At 45.7% G+C, this 20,096-nt stretch overlaps 2 protein-coding genes across 10 annotated transcripts in view; both read right to left on the bottom strand.

The window, feature by feature from the left end:
* L3MBTL1 (L3MBTL histone methyl-lysine binding protein 1) overlaps positions 1-5,727 on the bottom strand; it is a 39,114-nt gene extending 33,387 nt beyond the window's left edge. For 6 of the 7 annotated variants that reach the window (XR_009558921.1, XM_060284307.1, XM_030843475.2 and 3 more), the window contains exon 1: positions 5,588-5,727. The gene's annotated coding sequence lies outside the window, so the exon portion shown is untranslated. Of the gene's footprint in view, positions 1-5,160; positions 5,217-5,587 lie in introns of those variants that run through there. The other variant, XM_060284306.1, reaches the window with a different exon arrangement.
* An 8,010-nt stretch (positions 5,728-13,737) lies between these two features.
* Positions 13,738-19,874, bottom strand: SRSF6 (serine and arginine rich splicing factor 6). Of its 3 annotated transcripts, XM_030843585.3 has the most exons (6): positions 19,358-19,646; positions 18,983-19,131; positions 17,565-17,689; positions 17,206-17,414; positions 16,897-16,980; positions 13,738-16,791 (listed from the first exon to the last, which is right to left on the bottom strand). In XM_030843585.3, exons 1-6 carry the CDS (start codon positions 19,462-19,464, stop codon positions 16,428-16,430), a joined length of 1,038 nt encoding a protein of 345 aa, XP_030699445.1. In that variant the 5' UTR covers positions 19,465-19,646; the 3' UTR covers positions 13,738-16,427. The 3 variants fall into 3 exon arrangements, 2 of the variants coding, with proteins under 2 accessions (XP_030699445.1, XP_069899736.1); XR_011376733.1 differs by lacking the exons at positions 13,738-16,791; positions 16,897-16,980; positions 17,206-17,414 and adding an exon at positions 18,033-18,300 and having other exon boundaries at positions 19,358-19,874; XM_070043635.1 differs by lacking the exons at positions 13,738-16,791; positions 16,897-16,980; positions 17,206-17,414 and having other exon boundaries at positions 17,571-18,300; positions 19,358-19,874.
* Between the last annotated feature and the right edge of the window lie 222 nt (positions 19,875-20,096).

Here is a 20,096-nt window from a genome sequence, read left to right as displayed (position 1 = left end):
AATTCATCTCCCTGCTTCCTCTCCAGCCCCTGCTACAGTCTATTCTCCACTAAGAGCAAACTTTAAAATTTTTCTTTTTCTTTTTTTTTTTTTGGCGGTACGCGGGCCTCTCACTGTTGTGGCCTCTCCCGTTGCAGAGCACAGGCTCTGGACGCGCAGGCCCAGCGGGCATGGCTCACAGGCCCAGCCGCTCCGCGGCATGTGGGATCTTCCCAGACCGGGGCACGAACCCGTGTCCCCTGCATCGGCAGGCGGACTCTCAACCACTGCGCCACCAGGGAAGCCCTAAGAGCAATCTTTAACAATGTAAACCAAATCACATAATTTCCCTATCCACAATTCCCCAAGGGCTCTTGGCTGCCCTTAGAATAAAATCGAAGTGCTTTACGGTATAGAATCCAACCTCTGCCTTCCTCTCTGACCTCATCCTCCACCACCCTTCACCTTGTTCTCTACCCTTGATAGATTCTGGTTTTCTTCTATTGCTTGACAAACGTTCGCACCTCAGAGCCTTTGCCCTTGCTGTTCCTTCCACCTGGAATGCTCTTCCCCAAGCTCTGTGTTTGGCCGCCTCCTTCCCCTTCAGCAGGCCTCGGCTCAGCGGTCACGTCCCCAGAAGAGGTCTTTCCTGATCACTCAGTTTAAAGCACCACGCCCATCGCCCTATCTCTTATCTCATAACTGTGTTGATTTCCTTTATGTCCATCATTATAATCAATAATGATCTTCATTTATTTATTTGTGTTTGATCAGTCGTCCCCACAGAAATATAAGTTCCACAAGGGCAGAGACTTTATCTGTCTTGTCCATTGCTATATCCCTAGCACTTAGAATAGTCCCTGGCACACAGTATGTACTGTGTTGGATTTCAGTAATTTGAACTTGTTAATAAAAAGCAGTATAGGGGGACTTCCCTGGTGGCGCAGTGGTTAAGAGTCCGCCTGCCAATGCAGGGGACACGGGTTCAAGCCCTGGTCCGGGAAGATCCCACATGCCGCAGAGCAACTAAGCCCATGCGCCACAACTACTGAGCCTGTGCTCTAGAGCCCGCGTGTCACGACTACTGAAGCCCGCACGCGTAGAGCCCGTGCTCCGCAGCAAGAGAAGCCACTGCAATGAAAGGCCTGCGCATCACGACTAGGGAAAGCCCGCGTGCAGCAACGAAGACCCAACGCACCCAAAAATAGCCACTGCAATGAAAGGCCTGCGCATCACGACTAGGGAAAGCCCGCGTGCAGCAACGAAGACCCAACGCACCCAAAAATAAATAAATTTATTAAAGAAAAAAAGCAGTATAGGGAATTCCCTGGCGGTCCAGTGGTCCATGATTCCACTGCTGGGGGCCGTGTTCAGTCCCTGATCGGGGAACAAAGATCCCACAAGCTGGCGGTGCAGCCAAAAAAAAAGAAAAAAGGAGTGTATGAGTAAGTGATACTTGGTTGCTTTAAGGTGTTAGCAGGGCTTGACAATGGCTTTTGGCATACAGATTAAAGGAAAGAACATAGATGTAGGCTTCAGATAGACAAGTCAGTTTGAATCTCAGCTCCCCCTTAATACCTGTGGTTCTGAGTAAGTAGCTTACCTTCCCTGAGCCTCAGTTTCCTCATGTGTAAAATGAAGGGGGTAATGGTATCTATCCTGAAGGGCTCTGATGAAGATTAAATGGAAAAAATATGGAAAGTCTTGATACCTGCAGGCCTTCAATAAATACCAATTCACTCCCTTTTAACAGAAATTTTGAGGAGCTCGGTAGCTCTAGTAACAAATAAGCTGCTTGCTGGCAAAATCAGCTTGCAATGGTTGCTATCTTTCCCACCCTTCATTCCTCCCTCCTGCTGTTCTTGAGCACTGATTTATCTTCCAGCTTTTCCTCCCTAAAATACAGAGTACCTCCTATATAGTATATAGAGAGTGTATATTCAGGTAGGCAAAGGCTTGAACATATAACCTGATGAATTAAGGCAACAGTCAAACCAAGGTTTGTTCTCTCCCCTTCCCCCTTCAAAAAAATGTTAAAATATAATAGCATTCCCTGAATTTCAATTCCAATTATTTTGCTTTGCACAGTTGACACAGTTGTACCATTTTAAGTTCTTTTAAATAGAGTTAACCTTTTTATTCAAAACATTGGCAGTCATTAGGAGTGAATATGGTTACTCCTGAAAGAATTCCATTCCGTCTGAAAGCCCATCATATATTTCAGGTCTATGAAGGGAGGGTGGTTGAGAGAGCTGCCCTTCTGTTCAGGTTTCTGCCCTTTTTTCAGCAGACACTGGAGGGCCAACTAGGTATCAGCATCCTTCTGTGCCCTGCGAATAGTCTCAAACAAGAGAAAGTGCTCTCATGAAGCCTACATTCTAGAAATAAGGGATAAAGTTAAGGCTGGAGTTATAATTTAAAAACCATCCTGTACAGACGGGAGGGAAAAATTATAGTACCGAGTATAAAGAAAAAGGTGGGAGGCTTGGAGCTCACCAAAATTTATAGGTTGGGAAGAGGAAGAAGATCTAGCCAAAGAGACTGCAATGAGATCAAAGGGCAACCAGAAGCATCTGGGCTCCTGGAGGGATTTCTGGAAGAAAGTTTTCTAGAAAGTGGGACTGCTCAGTGGTGTTCAATGCCACTGACAGATCAAGTCAGATGAGAGCTGAGCGTTGACCATTTTAGCAATAAAGAAATCACCAGAAATCTTGACAAGTGCCATTTCAGAGGAGCTGTGGACACAAAAACTTGATCAGAGTGGGTTCTAGAGAGAAATCATTGATTAGTTCAATATTTATTGAGCATCTACTATGTGCCAGGCACTGTTCTAGGCAATGCAGACTTGTAATGAACAAAACAGACAAAAACCTCCATTATGGAGTCTACATTCTAGTGGGGAAACTGACAGTAAGAATTGGTCTTTGTAGGGGGATGGGAGAAAAGGTAGTAGAAACAACAAGACTAACAACTCTTTCAAGGAGTTGTGACGGGAAGGAGAACATGGATGTGGGGGATGGTATTTGGAGAGTGATGAGTTCTCAGGGAAGGGGGAGTTTGGTTTGTTTTTTAAATAGAAGATGCTACAGCATGTTTGTAGTTGATGAAAATGAGCCTATAAAGGAAGAAACTGACAGAGCAGGGGAAAAAGAATAATTCTAGAAGACAAGTCCTTGACAGTGCAGGAGGGGAGAGGATCCAGGGCACCTGTGATGTTTGGGACCCATCGCATGTGGCTGTGGGCTCCTGGCTAGCAGCACCAACTGTGTGTGTTTTTTTCCCCAGCTGGACCATTAACTTCTCCGAGGCCTGGAACTACCTTCTCTGTGGAACTACCTTCTCTGTGTACTTCTCCTCTACCACTACCAGCCCCCAAATATGCAGCTCACACAGAATTTTCATAAGCTTTGTCCCTCTAGGTCCACACAGCAACACAACCAGTCTGACATGGCTCCCAGGCCTGAGCCAGATGCCAGGAATCCATCCACTCCCCGCTGCAGCTTGGTCACAGCTTCAGAACCCCACTTCTGTGGCCTTCTATGTGCACACGCTGATCCTTCTGCTTGGTACCTTACCAGATCCCATATGTCTGGAAAATTCCTGATCATCCTTCAAGGTCCAGCTTGATACCTCTTCTGTGAAAGGCCCAGAATCCACCCCCCCAAAAGTTCATCGCTCCCTCTACTGTTCTCCACTACACCACAATCTAACTGTACATTAACTTGTGTCTTCCCCTGGGACAGAACAAAGCACCAAAGAGCCTGATCCAGAGCCTGCACCCACAAATAGTCAGTGAATGAATGAAAGAGAGATGGGAGTAAAGAGTGATCAATAACATAAGAAGAAACACATATTCCTGAAATCCATAAATGGCTTAGCCATTCTTGCCTTAGGGGCTAGAATACTATTTCCTCCTTCTGTGTCTCTCAGAGCCTGGAAGAGGAGGGGATAGAGTGGGAGGCCCGGGCTACTGCGAAGGTTGTCACTGGCAGCCCTCAGCTGTCAGCTCCTCTCTGAACTGCCCTCAGCCAGGGGAAGCGAGTGCCCTCTCCGAAGCAGCCATCTGCTCACTAGTTGATACGGGGTAGGAAGGCCCCGCCCCCTTGCCTCAATTTGGGACAGCTCTGCAGGGCCTTCTTCCCTCCAGAACTTCCCTTGGGACAGGCGGAGGCCTCTGTTAAGACTACATCAGCAGTTCACCTTCTCCCTCCGCCCAACCAACTTGCTGTCTTCACTCCCCTACAGGTGATATTCCCAAGGCCACCCCGATAAACCTACACTCAAACCTCCCTCTCAGAGTCTGTTTCCAGGGAACCGGACCTAAAACAACCGTTGGATTCCCAACCCAGATTAGTGTCTAGCACATAGCAGATGCTCAATAAATATTTATTGAGTGAATGTGTCCGTGTTTATTTTCTCTTGGACTGTCTGCCAAGGCTTCCCCCAGCCCTTGCCCGTCAAGGCCTCACATAAAACAGACCCTCAATAAACGCCCTTGCTCTAGGTGTCGGGGGTGGCGAGCTACCGCCCCAGACAGATACCCCCAACACACACTCTGAGCCTCAGCGAGCCTGAGCGTCGCAAACTTGGGGCCTCGACCCCGCCCCCCGCTGCAGCTGCGGCCAGAACGCCGGAGGGATGGATGCGGGCTCCAGGGTACCCGCCTCCAGGGACTAGTGTAGACGGCGGCGGGCGGGGCAGTCACTGACCAGTCAGCCCCACAGAACGGTTACTTTTTAAAACGCCAAAATGGCGGAATTCTTTTTATTCTTTCCCTTTATGGCAAAATAATAATAATAATTCAATTTTCCGTTATAAAAATTGGAAATTAACGGTAGGAAAGAGAAAGTTTGCCAAATGACCCATTTCAAGAAAACCAAAGCCCCGCCCTCTACACCCTCTCTTCTATTAATGAACAACTCTTAATTGACTGCATTTCTCTAAAAACCAAGTCGCCTCCCTCCCCACCCTCCCGATCGCCGCCAGCTGCTGGCGGACGCCTTGCCCTCAAGCCCCGCACCCGCCCAGACCCCCTTGCACTCAGGCTCCCCGAACCTACTCTTGGGCCCGTGCACCCCGCCGGAGGCGCTCTGGAGGAGCAACGCCCCGCGGCCGCAGACGCGAGCACTCGCTTTGCCAGGCGGGGCCGGGCGGCGCGGCGCCCCGCACCCGGGGTCCTACCTGCAAGGCCCGCGTGCGGCCACCCAGCGCCAAGCTGCGGTCCGAGCCCCGCGCGGCGCGCGCCTGCGCGCACAGAGGGGCGGGCCCGCCTCCCCGCAGGACGCGGAGCGCAGACCGCGCGCGGAGCCCGTTTGGGGGACGCCGGCCGGGGGCCCTCCTGCCAGGCACCGACTGCGTGGGCCTAATGTCCCCTAGCCCCGGGGTCGGATTGCTGCGCGCGCGGGGCGGGTCGAGATTCTCCCTGTCCCCCACCCCCTGCCTCACAGCTAGCAGCGCGCAGCGGGGCGCGGGGACCACGGCGCCGGAAGAGAGAGCCTGGTGGGCCCCTGAGCTGAGTGGTCAGTGACAAGACCAGGCTGCACTCCCGTACGCACCCCGGCCGGGTCGCTGCGCTATCCAACGCCTTCCCACGGCGCCTGCTTCTCACCTGAGGAAGGAGAGCCGAGGAACGTCAGAAAACCGTCTCAGGGCGCACGAAGGGCCATGCGACCAGAAGAAAGGAGCCCCCCGCGAGGTGCGGGTTCCGATCCTGGCCCTGATGGCCTAAAGGGCAGCATCAGCCGCGCCTGCATCTGGATGACCACATTGCCATTGGCTGCTGCTGTGACCTGGGGCATATCACTTATCCTCCTGGTCCTCCATTTCTCCATTTGTAAAGACTATAAGCTACTTCATGGCGTAGGGTTTTTGTTTTGGGTTTTTTTGTTTGTGTGTTTTGTTTTGTTTTGAATAATGGGTTCCCGTGGTGGTGTTGCCTTGCGCAAATCATTGCCTGTCTGTGCTTCGATTTCCTTGGTTGATCTAACTAGTCAAATCTCCCTGTTACTGGTTCTTGTAGCACAAAATGCCTCTAAACGTACGGCAGCTGTAACTTCACATAGATTTGTGTTATTGGAGAGGTTAAGAGACTGCAAGCTCCGAGAGGGAAGGAAACACACTGGTTTGTGTATCCCCAGCACCTAGCACAGGGCTGGACACTTGAGTGGGTGCTCAATAAACGTTTGTTGACTAATGATGTACTGCATGCAGATGAAAACAGGGCAACTCTTGGTACAGTCGAGTTGTGCCCCACACCCACATTAGTGATTTAATCTAACCTCTTATTTTACAGAAAAGGATATTGAGGTCCATCTGGCCTAAGGTCATGGCCACAGGTCAGACCTCCAGGCTCCTGATTTCCAGTGCAGATGAGAAAAGAGTTCCTAATTAATTGTAGGCAAATTCCCCTAATTGTTGTGATCATCAGATTTAAATTTATGCAGACTTTATTCTGGTTGCCACACCAACGCATTACATGTGTCCTTCCTCGCTGCCGTGTCAGTTTTTAATCACAACTCGTATTATTGGGAACAGGATTACAGCAGTTGAGGATGCTGGTTGCCATAACAATGGAAGTCTCTTTATTCACACCAACATACACACCATCCACTCACTTTTCTCATTTCTACCCAGACTGTGCTTGTTCTAGATTCCAAAAGGTTTATTTTAGGTATTCAGAAGATTAAAGGAAAGTGACAGAACTACACAAACACATAAATTTCAATAAGGAATGAGTCTTTTAGACTAGTGGAATCTGAGCTAGTGGGACGCAGGAATAAACAATGAATGCGGGTGTGAGTTGCCGATATATTATTTTTTTCTGCTCGTTAACAGTATTTTGGTGGTCTTGATACCTTTGGTGGGCCTGCTTGCCTCCACACCTTCAGGGATGGAGAGCTCCTCCCAAGTGGATGTGTTTGGGGAAGGTTCTCCCTCTAATATAGCCAGAGTTTGCTCCGCTGGTCCAATCTGCCCTCAGGAGAAAGTGATCAAGTCCAATTCTTCCCTCACGAGACAGCCCCCTCTTCGACAAGTTAATAGCCCCCAGTGTCTTCTCCAAGTTAACCCCCTACCCAAGAGTGGACCCAAAGCTTTTTGAAATGTTGATGAATAGAAGCACAGAGAAAACTGTTGTGAGCAGCCCACACCTTTCTGTTCCTACAGATTTAAAATTCACCATTGGGGCGGTCCATGTATTTTACGAAATCATCCGGATGTGCCCTTTTTGTAAGTGGGAAAACACTTCTGCTTTCAGCGGTATGGCACATTTTGCTAATAGGGAGCATTTTGTAGCACAGACACCCCAAAATCGTGGATAAAATATTACAAGGAAGGGAGGAAGGAAGCAGGCAAGCCAGGAAGGAAGGAGAGTAAATTCATGGCTGAACTTGAAAGAAGGGGAAGTCAGAAGGAGTCAGAAACAAAGATGGAAACAGAGCAACCAGGGGGTGGCCTGATGTCTCTCTTGTCCTGGAGGTGGCTGGATAGGGAGTTGGATTTCATCACACACATAATGATGGGAGATGGGATCTTGGGTCCATGTGGTACTGGGAGTTGAAATTGAATCCCCTGTATAAAGACTGGATACCCCTGACCTGGGGGTCCCACGGTGGAAAAGGCAGGGGAGGTGCAAGTTTCCGAATATGATTAGCTTCAGGTCCTGCTTTCCCCCTGGACATAGGTGTATGGGTGTATGTTTTCCAAAGCATCAGAAACTGACAAAATTTGTATTTGGCTTTGGGAATTGAAGCTTATGTTTGCAACCACTAGGTAAATTTGTCTCAGTGAGGGCCAGAGCCTCGGCTATTTCTGTTACCCCAACCCTGCTAAATATCTGAATCTTGTTCTCAACATACTGATAGAATTCATGTCTCATGATGCTACTGAAAAACCCAATGGGTGGGCTTCCCTGGTGGCGCAGTGGTTAAGAATCCGCCTGCCAATGCAGGGGACATGGGTTCGAGCCCTGGTCCGGGAAGATCTCACATGCCATGGAGCAACTAAGCCCGTGCATCACAACTACTGAGCCTGTGCTCTAGAGCCCACGAGCCACACTACTGAGCCTGCACACCACAACTACTGAAGCCTGTGCACCTAGAGCCCATGCTCCGCAACAAGAGAAGCCACTGCAATGAGAAGCCCGCGCACCACAACGAAGAGTAGTCCCTGCTTGCTGCAACTAGAGAAAGCCCGCGTGCAGCAACGAAGACCCAACGCAGCCAAAAAAATAAAATAAATTTTAAAAAACATTTTAAAAAAAACAATGGGAAAAAAATCACTGGATTAAGCTTATTTTTTTTTTAACTTTTTGGTTGCGTTGGGTCTTCATTGCTACGTATGGGCTTTCTCTAGTTGCGGTGAGCAGGGGCTATGCTTTTGTTGTGGTGAGCTGGCTTCTCATTATGGTGGCTTCTCTTGTTGCGGAGCACGGGATCTAGGTGCGTGGGCTTCAGTAGTTGCACCACAGACTCAGTAGTTGTGGCACGTGGGCCTAGAGCACACAGGCTTCAGTAGTTGCGGCACACTGGTTCAGCAGTTGTGGCTCACAGGCTCTAGAGCACAGGCTCAGTAGTTGTGGCACACGGGCTTAGTTACTCCGCGGCACGTGGGATCTTTCCAGACCAGGGCTCGAACCCATGTCCTGTGCATTGGCAGGCGGATTCTTAACCACTGCACCACCAGGGAAGTCCTTACTAGTTTTTAATTGGTGCTGAACAAATGACCACAAAGTTAGTGGCTTATAACAATACAAATTAATTATCTTGTAGCTCTGGAGGTCAGAAATCCAAAATGGTGGTGCTGAACTCTTTTATCTTTTGCTTGTCCCTAGAACGCTTTCTCTCTCCTTCAAATTTAAATGATAGACTTGCTGGGTATTCTTGGTTGTAGGTTTTTTTCTTTTCATCACTTTAAATATATTATACCACTTCCTCCTGACCTGCAGTTTCTGCTGAAGAGCCAGCTGATAGCCTTACGGGTGTTCCATTCTACTTCCCTTGCTACTTTTAAGATTCTCTCTTTGCCATTTTAATTACAATGTGTTTTGGTGTGAACCTCTTGGATTGATCTTGTTTGGGATTATCTTTGCTTCCTAGACCTTGATGTCTGTGTCCTTTCCCAGGTTAGGGTAGTTTTCAACTATTATTTCTTCAAACACATTCTCTGCCCCTTTCTCTTCTTCTCAGACTTAGTACATCTGATGTTGACCCAGAGGTCTCTTGAACTATCGTCACTTTTAAAAATTCTTTTTTTCTGTTCAGCTTGGGTGATTTCCACTACTCTTTCAATTCACTGATCTGTTCCTCCATATCATCTAATCTACTGCTGATTCTTTCTAGTGTATTTTTATTCTTGCATTCCTCAGCTGTTTGGTTTTTCTTTGTATTTTCTAACTCTTTGTTAAACTCCTCCCAGGGCTCATCCATTCTTCTGCTGAGTTGGTTGCGTATCTCTATGATCGTTACCTTGAATTCTTTATTGGGTAGATTACTTATCTCCACTTTGCTTAGCTCTTCTTTTGGAGTTTTGTCTTGTTCCTTTGGAACATATTCCTGTGTCTCCTTACTTTGCCTAAATCTCTATTTTTATTTCTTTGTATTAGGTAGATCAGTTACATTTCCCTTTCTTGGAAAAGTGGCCTTATTAGATGTCCTATGGGGCCCAGCAGCACACTCCCCTCTGGTCACCAGTGCTATATGCTCTAGGGGTGCCCCCATGTGGGCTCTGTGGCCCTTCTGTTGTGGCAGAACTGATTACTGTGGGTGCAGTGGTACGTGAGGCTGAACCCTGGGCCACAGCTGGCTGTGGGGCTGGGGTGTTCTGGGACTGATGCTGGCCTGCTGGTTGGTGGGTTAGCACCTGGCACTAATAGGCCACAGGGAGGACTCCAAAATGGCGCTTGCCAGCACCAGTGACCTCATGGTAGAATGAGCTCCCCAAAATGGCTGCCACCCAGTTCTGTATGCCCCCGGGGGGAGTCTCACTTGCCTCCTGCCTCTCTGGGAAGCTCTCCAAGGTCAGCAAGTGGGTCTGACTCAGGCTCCTGAGACTAAAGCAGCAACCAGGGCTCCTGGGAGAAATGCCTGATTGCAGGTTTGGGACTAGATAGATGAGCCTGGAAATCTTATACCAGAAAGCAAAAAAACTGCTAAGATTATTAGGGTTGTTTCAAAAGAACTCAGGAAGCAACTTAAATTGACTCCCACTGATCAAAGATAGAATAAAGCAACATCAAAAAGAACTGCAGTGGGTTGAAAAAAAGTTTTAAAATCAAGGGTTCATGGATTAATGGATCTTGACAAAGATCCTGACAAAGATCAGTGGCTGCCAATATGAACAAGAGATGAATCAGAATCTTATAAAAAGCCTCCAGAATAATGGGTCTCAAATTTGAGCGTGCCCCAGATTCACCTGGAAGGCTTGTTAAAACACCTATGGCTGGGCTCCACCTACAGTTTGATTCAGTGAGTCTGGGGTGGGGCTTGAGAAAGTGCATTTCTAACAAGTTCCCAGGTGATGCCGATGTTACTGATTCAGGAACCACACTTCCAGACCACTGCTCTAGGTTTATTAATTCACAGGGAATGCAGGGGACAGAACACGCTAAAGGATGCCACGAGAATGCAATCAGTGAAATCAAGACCAAGAAACTACTCAACAGTGACTTTCAAGAAATACATTGCAAAAACAAAAAACAAAAAAACTCCAAATACAGTGCAAGGAAAAAAAAACTGGAGGACCCTATAGATAAGTGGGACTTAAGATGTCTTTTTAGAGGTATATATTGAACCATCTTCAGCTGAAATGTCTAGGATTTCCTTCAAAAGTATCTATAGAGAAAGTGGATAGGCATATAGATAGTTAAAGCTGGATGAGTGCACAGGAGGTCCATCACACTATTCTCTAGCCAGTGTTTGAACTTTTGTATAAAAGTAGCAGCAATATATTTAAATAGTACATGCAAGGCTGTTCATGAATGACTGGAAAGGGGTACTGACATTTCTAATACTTGGGCACCATATTCAGCAACTGCTTTACCTTTTTCTCACCTGGCTAGAACATTAAGGTTTGACTACTCTAATCATGGAAATTTTTATTTTATCTTTGGCTGCATCGCTCAGTGTGCGGGATCTTAGTTCCCCGACCGGGGATCGAACCCGAGCCCTTGGCAGTGAAAGCACGGAGTCCTTAACCACTGTACCGCCAGGGAGTCCCCTGGAATGGTTTACAACACAGGCAGCTACTATTTCACAAGTGGCTGTGCCAGCTGCTCTGATGATCGCACCCACTGCCTACAATGTGGGAAGACACTGTTTCATAGCTGAGGACAGTTTTCTATTGCATATTCCTCTCATCTACGTAAAAGTTACCTCCAGCTCCCTTTCGGCCCTTGGCCAGGGGAACCACTGTCCTGGTTTCCACAATAACGGAGTACAAATTGATGCCATCAAAGCTCTCCGTTCAGTAACTTTGTCAGTCTCCAAAAGGATTCCTTCCCCTCCTAAAACCCAAACACCCCTTCTTTAGATCTGACATTTAAAACAGTCTACCCCCCACAGAAAGCACCCCGACAGAATGCCAATGAACAAAACTTAAAAAATCAACAAATGTTAATAGTGGGTGACCGTTTGATAGGAACTGGGTATTGAATAGGCTCTGGTTATCTCCCACAAATTGACTATAAAGGGAAAAAGCGACTTCATAATTGATTCAGGTTATTATCACAATGCGCCACTAGGTATGATGCACTGAGGACAGTCTCATTCTTGTGATATTTCTGCCAAAAATGCAATCATGAGGAGACATCAGACAAACCAAAATTGAGAAAACTTCTACAAAATAACCACCCTTTACTCTTCAAAAATGGCAAGGTCAAGAAAGGCCAAGGACCTGTTCCAGTTTAAAAGAGACTAAATAAAATCATGACAACTAAATGCAGCAAATGATCCTGGGCCAATTGAAAAAAAAGCATAAAGGATGTTATTAGACAACTGACAAAATATAAATACTGTGGATGAGATAAGATTATATCAAAGCTATTTTCCTGGTATTGATAGGCAGACACTATAGTTATATGAGAATGTCCCTGGAAATACACAAAATTTTAGGGATAGAACAGAAAGATGTAACTTACCTTCCAGAGGGTTTAGGAAAAAACAGCGTAAATGAAACAAAATATTATTGGTGAATGGCAAAGGGTAATTTTTTGTACTATATTGCAAGTTTTTCCTAATTTTGAAATTTTATCAAAATAACTATAAAAGAAGACTGCTCATTCATGCCTCTTCAATGCTTTTCACTAAGAGGAAATGAGTATCTGAAATAGATGTTGATACTTTAGGGCTGTTAAGAACTGAACCAGGATTTAAATCCTGCCTCTGTTAACAAACATACAAATAACATACCTTTCTCAGTAATGATCTCAAAAATGGGTGCAAGTTTCTGGATGTTAACAATAAATAATATAAATTACACGTGAGAGTTTCTTAGTAGAAGGTATACTACTTAAATATCACTTGACTTTGTAAAATTCAGATGAGCTATGATCAAACTACCTGGGAAACATTAATTTTACCGGGTTTGCATCTCCAGAAAGATGCATAAGAAACTAGTAATCCTGGCTTCCTCCAAGGGGTCAAGGATGGAATTTACTGTTTATTAACTTTTTGTATTTACCTTCTGATTTTTGAACCATGATTCCTTTCTATTCACTTTATCACTTTATTAAGTACTATGCTGGGGGCCCATCTGTGAAGTTGTTATAAGCCAGCCAAGCAAATCTAAACAAGCTATTTAGGATCTAGAAGACCAATTACACAAATGCAAATACACATCCTTTTAGTGAATGGAAGCATACATGGTGTTAGGGACACAAAGATGTATCTTGTTCAAGATGTGGTTGCTGCCTCAAAAAGCTCAATATTTTGGGACTTCCCCGGCGGTCCAGTGGTTAGGACACCTCGCTTTCACTGCCGAGGCTGTGGGTTCGATCCCTGGTTGGGAAACTGAGATCCCACAAGCCGCACAGCTTGGCCAAAAAAAAAAAAGCAAGTCGCCGAACACACTCATGGTTTGAATACCTTACTGAAGCACATAGGAATTACGACTGGAGAAGTCTGGGCAAATACACTGTGTTAGAAGCAGCTACCTTAGTAAGTGGACTCTAAAAGAGCGATACTTAATATTCCAAGGACATACTACTTTTGTAATTAAAAATTAAATCAGGAACTTAAAACATTCCACAAGATTTGTGTACAACCACAAAACCTGGATGAAGGTAGAAAACAATGCTTTCTGAAAGCAACATAAATAAAAGTGAAATTAGGTGGGAAAAGATGACTGAGCTCCCTAGTTTATCTGAGCAATTGTCACAGAAAATGTTCAAACTGCTACAAGGTAACAATGGGTAAATTCTGTGTGAAAACTGAAGCAGGGCAATAGCAGAGACTTAGCATGTTTAGTCCTTCGTAACAGCATAGTTACTTATTATTATGGTACTGTTCTAAGTACTTCTCACATATTAACTTTTCATCTTCACCACCCATGAGGGGTTATCCCTACCACTTTGCGGATGACACTGAAGCCAGTTAAACCATCTACTATGTTGATCCTAACCTCATGTTTCTGAGGAGCTGAAAACAAGACCTTTTCGCATACTCAAATCAGGAATGAAACTTGCCAACGGCAACTCAAATTCAAAAAACCATCTGCCAAATATTTGGCGCTAAGTGGGAATACGCAATAAACTCAAAACAAGCCTTTCCCTCAGTGAACATTTTATTGAAGTAATAAAGCACAAAGCAGGTTAACAAAGTGGGAGAAAGAAGATACCAAGAGAAAAGATGGTAACAACACAGGAGTGGAACATTAAGTCACAGGAGCAGGAAGGACTGGAACTGGCCATAAAGGCACTATGGCATGTCCACACGCTACCACATAAAAGAAAGGGGGATCCAGTTATCATTCACTTCTAGTTTGCTCTCCACCAGGTTAATACTCCATCTAGCCACAGATGAACATGTGGCAAGTTGTAGAGACTCAGATTCTACTTCAAAGTTAGCAAGGAACTAAACATTTCACTGGTCAAGTGGGCCAGCGTTATACATACAGTGGTTTAGCACGTCCAATGATGTAGGTCCACAGGTGTGGGAGAGGAACCAGAATTTTAATAAGTTGGCCTTTGCTGCTGAATTCTTATGGATGCAGACATTTACCCACACAATCACCCACGGGGTGGGGGGGGAGCTAACAATGCAAACAAACCTGACTACCATGCGATGGAGTATCGACACAAGGAAGCCCAGCTGAAGGAGGCTGCACACTTTCAGAAAGCCTAATCTCACACTGTAGTGCTCCCCTCCTTCATTTTAACAGGCTGTGGTTCTAAAAGCTTTTGTTCTTTCGCTGAAAACAAGAGAATTTTGGTCAAAGCCAATTCTTAAAAGTAACTTGTCCTTAAATGTAATTTGAAAGGCAGTGGAGGCTTGCTTCCTCATGTAAGAGTCCTAACTTTTGTTCTTTCAAACAGGCAAAACAATGAACTATAATTACAGATACCAGTTTCTTCTCTCAAAATCTGAAGCTTATATTGAAAAAAAACCCCAAACAAACCATATTTCTTACGAACATCTAAAAAAAATATATCAAAAGCATTAAAGAAAATAAGGTCTTGGAAGAAGCATCAACATTCTGGGGCACTATGTTCCTAAGATTAGGCTCTAAGATTTCATAACAGGAAGCCCAGTAATTATTAGAACAAGTCTTTTTACATGAGCAAACACTAGCAGTTAGTGTCACTTTGGCAACTAGATCTTTGACTCAACCTTTTCCACACAGTCTCAATTTGATTAGGCTTGCCTTCTGGATTATCTGAACCTACAAATCAACTCTAGATTATGATGCTTTCTAGTCCCCCCTGCAGCACAATGAGTGGTACCCACCACACCCTAACACTACCCAGCCCTTAACACCTTATATAGAGTGACAGCTCCCAGGAAGATGTTAAAGCTGAGCCATATAACCTACATCTTGATTTCAGACTAAGATTAATGAGTGCTTTTAATGAAATTACCTTATTTAAACAATCTGGAGAAAGAGATACATACATATATATATATATATATATATATATATATATATATATATGGTAATTCATTTCTCAAACTGCAATCTCAACTAACTAGGCTTAACGGATGTATGGACTAATTGGTAACCCAGTAACTCCTACAAATTGGCAGTATTATAAAATTTGGTTTCCACAGTATTCATTACCCTTCATGACGAAGTACAAAAGTTTAGGGTTAACCCATTTAAATTTTTTCCAAGCCAACCACATAAAGTTCTACAAGGATGATCTAACCAATTATCACAGAACCCCACTAACTAAAGGGGACTGACTGTTAGGTGGAATTTTACTTTAATCAGTAAAACTGATTTATCAAGCGATCTGTTTTAAGTGCCTGTTAAGGATCTTTCAGTAGAAAATGAAATATTTGCTTTTCCATTTTGAATAACACACCAAATTTCTGATCAAAGAAAGGTTACTTCCATTTTTACATAACAAACATTAAAGACCACGGAACCTTATTCTAACAAAACACTAATTACAATGACCACTTCCAGAAAGTGGGATTCCAGGCTAGATAAGATCCCAAGTAACAGGAACTATTTTTTGAAGAGTTCAATCAATTTAAGTTTGAAAAAGGTTTCATTATTTAAAAAATCTATTAATTTAGGCAAAATTGCATAACAGATCGACTATAAAATCTTTTATTTTTAACTTAACCTGTTTAGGGGGCCAATATGACTTTGGCAAATTTGAATAACAGGACAAAATAATGTTATCCAAATTGAATAATTTATTGCTGGTCTGAGACTTGCCTTGTTTTACACTTAAGTAGAATTTACATTACTTCCACAGATAGAAGATAATCAGTATTTGAAGGAATTTAAGAGTGACCTATTCAATAAGGCAATCATCTTGGTAGCAAACTTTTATTGAAATCTTACATAACTCAAGCTTTATAAAAAGCCAACATAATTGGAAATTGGGTTCTCCCTCTAAAGCCTTAAGTGTTCAAAGCTTGAAACGGTTAATTTAAAATTAAGCAAACAAATATAACAATGACAGAAACCCCTGCAGCAGATGCTGCTGAAATACTTAAAAAAAAAATCTAAATGAGCTTAATCTTTACAAAAGTTATTTTAGCTCAAAAGCTATAAAATCAAAGTTATCTTAATTCTACAAAGGGAGAAGATCTTTGATTTCATGCCATTTCTTTAGAATCTCATCTTTTTCATCAAATTTGGCTACAAATCCAATTTTTGTATGCCCCTGTTTTCGGGAGACTCTTCTTGCAGAAGAGGCCAAGTACAAACGTGGAAGAGTAACTGCCTAAGCAAGTAGGAAAGTGTTCCGTAATAGTGTGCAAAGAATGTAGAGTTCTGGGTTAATCTCTGGAACTCGATCTGGATCGTGACCTTGACTTTGAATGAGATCTAGAATGGGATCTTGAAGCTCTTTTTGGTGGAGGGGACACAGAACGGGCCTTTGAGGGTGGAGCAGGTAGGGGTGAATTGGAACGAGACTGGCTCCTTGATCTGGACTTTGACTTTATATCACCTTTCCCATTTTCTTTGGGGGAACGAGATCGAGAACGAGACCTGCTTCGAGATTTCTCATATTCATCCTTCGATCTGCTCCGAGAGCGCGAACGGGAGCCTCGATCAGACTTAGGTTTAGATTTGCTTTTTGATCTAGATTTCCTGCCTTTTGAACGAGAACGTGATCGACCTTTGCTCCGAGACCTGGATCTAGACAATAAAAGCCAGATTTTTTTTTTCAGTACCTTGCCAAACACATAAGCACTCTATAAACATAAAGTATGTAATTCAGAAAAACACTCAAGGACACATTACCGGGAGCGACTTTTTGAGACACTTCGAGATCTACTGCGGCTGCTCCTACGACTCCTACTTCGTGACCTTCTTCTAGACCGTGACCTGTAACAAGAAACGTGACAATAAATCTTTATCTCAAGACATCTTGATGTGAATGTTTGTACAATTTATGAAAAATAGACTAACCAACAATTGCTCCAATGATGCAACAAAAGAAACTAAGAACTGACCTAATTTCAATTAAGCAGCAATTGAAATACTGCTGACTGAATTTTTCTTTGTGGCAAATACTGTTTCCTCCCTTCTCCATATCCTTCAATAAGTTACCTTGATCTGCTTCCAGAATAAGACCGCCTGTGGCTTGTTCGTGGTTTATCTTCAATTAGTCTAATATTTCTCCCATTGATTTCCGTACCATCCAGCTTATCCAAAGCACGCTTCATGTCAGAGTAGGAGCGAAACTCAATGACGCCTTCATTTGTGCGTTCTTTGTGAGCATCCGCATAGGTTACTTCACCTGCTTGTCTCATGAAATCCTAAAAAGAGCAACAAGACTGGTCAGACCCAAAAATCTAAAGAGAAAACAACTATGCGTTAAATCCAATCCTCAGAAATGAAAGAGCAATACAAAACCCTACCTTTTAACCATTAGTCATATCTTTTTTACCTCACATCATAGCACTCACCTTTAAATCTTGCCAACTGCAACGACTAGAAAGATTTTCTACAATAAGCCTGAATTCTGTGCGTACAGGTGGTCCATATTTGTCTCTGCCAGAGGTTCTCCGACTGCTGTATCCACCTCCACCACCTTTATCACATGAAGAGAACAATTAGATGCTTTGTAGTGATAGGGATACAAGTTTTTGAAAGTTAGTACAAACATATCAACTTTTATTTACTGGAGTAGGACTTTGCTACTATATTGCTAAACCTTTGATACAGTTGTGATTTGCCATAAATTAAATTAAGGGCAAGTCAAATAGACTAAATCCAACTAAACTCTCCTACATTCTGTTAGAAAGTGACTGCTCCTTTATTCAATTTACCTCGCTAAGTTTTATTTTACAGAACATTGTAAAATATAAAACTTAACTGATTACATGCATTTCTACATTTTACAAAAATGTTTACTAGTTACACTAAGTACTTACATCACAGTGTGAGGTTTTTGGTGGTGGTTTGGCCACAAAACACGCAAGGTAACAGTCACCTAGTTCAGATTAACCAGTTTTGTCTAACCCTTGGAATCCTCACCATCACCCTGCGTCTAATGGCAAAAGGCTGCTGTCGTCATGGCTTCCGGTAAGGTCAGCCAAAGGGTCATAGGGCAAGGGTCACACAATGTATGGAAAAGCCAAGGCCAATCAGGAAAGGCAGTCATCTTAGCCTCAGTGGACACAGCCTCAGCCCCATTGGTCACTTTCAAATTGAAACATCAAGGACTTGTTAAAAAGTTTGAATTCAACATGCAACAATTTCAACATCAAACATTTAACATAACCAAAAATCCCCCCACCTCCTCCCAATAACATGCCCCAACTAGTTCAAATACAGCATAAAGCTCATTTAAATCTACTTTGTGGTAGACTACCACATTACTTCTAAAGAATATTTCCTTTGGCCCCCGCCAATTTGAATAACACTAAAATCTACTCTTAAAACCCCACCCCCTTTCCCGCCCCGACCCCACCTCCACCCCAGCCTGTCCCCAAACTTCTAGGCTAAATCATTCACATTCCCAGCTAATGCACTGACAGGTAAGTAAGGGGCATGCAACAAATACAGCCATCCCTCACTTCCTCCGTAGGCAGAGCCCACGACAGTGCTGACAGGGGCCCAGCACGTCACCCCCTCCCAGCTTAGCAACCCCGCCCCCAAACACCCAAACCCTGGCTAGGCAAAACCCACCACCCAATCCCCGCGCTCCGGCGTCCCGTGTCTTCACCGGGCAGGCGTGAAGGCAGCGGGCCCCGGGGACACCCGAGTCAAACGACCCCGGCCACCGCGCCTGCCCGGCTGGGAGGCCCCACCCCGGCCCCCCTAAGCCTGCGCCCGCCCCCCGGGGTCCCAAGGACGCGGAGCGCGCGGGGGTGGGACTCACTGCGGCTTCCGTAGCTGTAGCCGTCACGATCGCGGCGCGGGCCCCGGGCGTGCTCCACGATCACGCGCTCGCCGCAGAGCTCTTTGCCGTTCAGCTCGTAAACGGCGTCGTCGGCGTCGCGGGAGTCCTCGAACTCCACGAAGCCGTACCTGAGGGGCGGTGCGAGGGCGGGAGACCGGCGGGAGTCGTTAGGCCGGGGGCGCGCACGCACGCGCCCCCGCTCCCCCCGCGCGCTCCCGCAGCCCCGCGCCGCCGCCATCTTGGCGGCCCTGCCACGCGGCGCCGCGGCCTTGGCCGTCTCCTCCTTCCGATGTTGCCCTGCCGCCGCAGGCCCGGGGCGCTGCGGACGGACGTGGGCACCCAGGCCAGACTCACCCATTTTTAAGGTCTATTTCGAGAAGGCGGCCATAGCCACTGAAAAAGCGCTGGATGTCCTTCTCCCGGACGTTGTAGCTCAGGCGTCCTATGTAGACGCGCGGCATGTCCGTGGCGGGCGAGGGGCCCGAGGGCTGGCTGTCGAACGGCGGACCGCAAGGCAGAAGCCGCGGCGCGGGTGCGGGGACGGCGAGAGCCCGGACACACACCTTCCTCCGCAGCGGCGGCCGAGTCCAGCCACACAATGGTGCGCGCGCGCCTGGGCTACGCTATAAGGGCGGGCGGCTGTGGGTGGGGCCCGGCGTGTGGCGTCAGCGCGCTGCACCTACCCTCCCGCGCTTTAAGCCGGAGCGCTGGGCGCGAGGGTGACTTGCGAGTTCTTGTCCGCCAAGTTTCAGGGAAGTGAGGTTCTACCAGCTCACCGAATTTTCTCCACACATCCTTGTAAACGTCGTATTCCGTCTCCAGCCGCGGACCTGTTTTCTAATCTGTACTTAAAATAAAAAAACGAACCGTTCCTCTGTGTGATCTGTCCAGGACTGGCGCTAGGAGAATCCCTTTTTTCATTGGTTCCCGAGGTTGTCATAATAGGCCGCCGCGGTCTCTGATTGGTCCCGGGAAACGAGGCTCGAATTTTCTCCGCGGGTCGTTCGGCTCACGCTCGGCTGGTGGGGAAGGTGCTTTCGGACACAGTCGATTAGGTACCCTTTTCCACAGCGTACGAGGTTTGCGCTCCGAG

Source organism: Globicephala melas, chromosome 15 (assembly GCF_963455315.2).
Source record: "Globicephala melas chromosome 15, mGloMel1.2, whole genome shotgun sequence".
In the NCBI taxonomy this organism is placed as follows: Eukaryota; Metazoa; Chordata; class Mammalia; order Artiodactyla; family Delphinidae; genus Globicephala; species Globicephala melas.
Note: the sequence above shows the minus strand (reverse complement) of the source record. Positions and strands in the feature narration are given on the sequence as shown.

Excerpts from the sequence above, each read along its gene's own strand:
- SRSF6 (XM_030843585.3), bottom strand. The coding sequence starts at position 19,464 with ATGCCGCGCGTCTACATAGGACGCCTGAGCTACAACGTCCGGGAGAAG. Across the intron at positions 19,132-19,357 it reads GAAATAGACCTTAAAAATGG|GTACGGCTTCGTGGAGTTCG; the intron begins GTGAGTCTGGCC and ends ACCGCCCCTCAG. Across the intron at positions 16,981-17,205 it reads TATTCTGGAAGCAGATCAAG|GTCACGGTCTAGAAGAAGGT; the intron begins GTAACTTATTGA and ends TTCTTGTTACAG.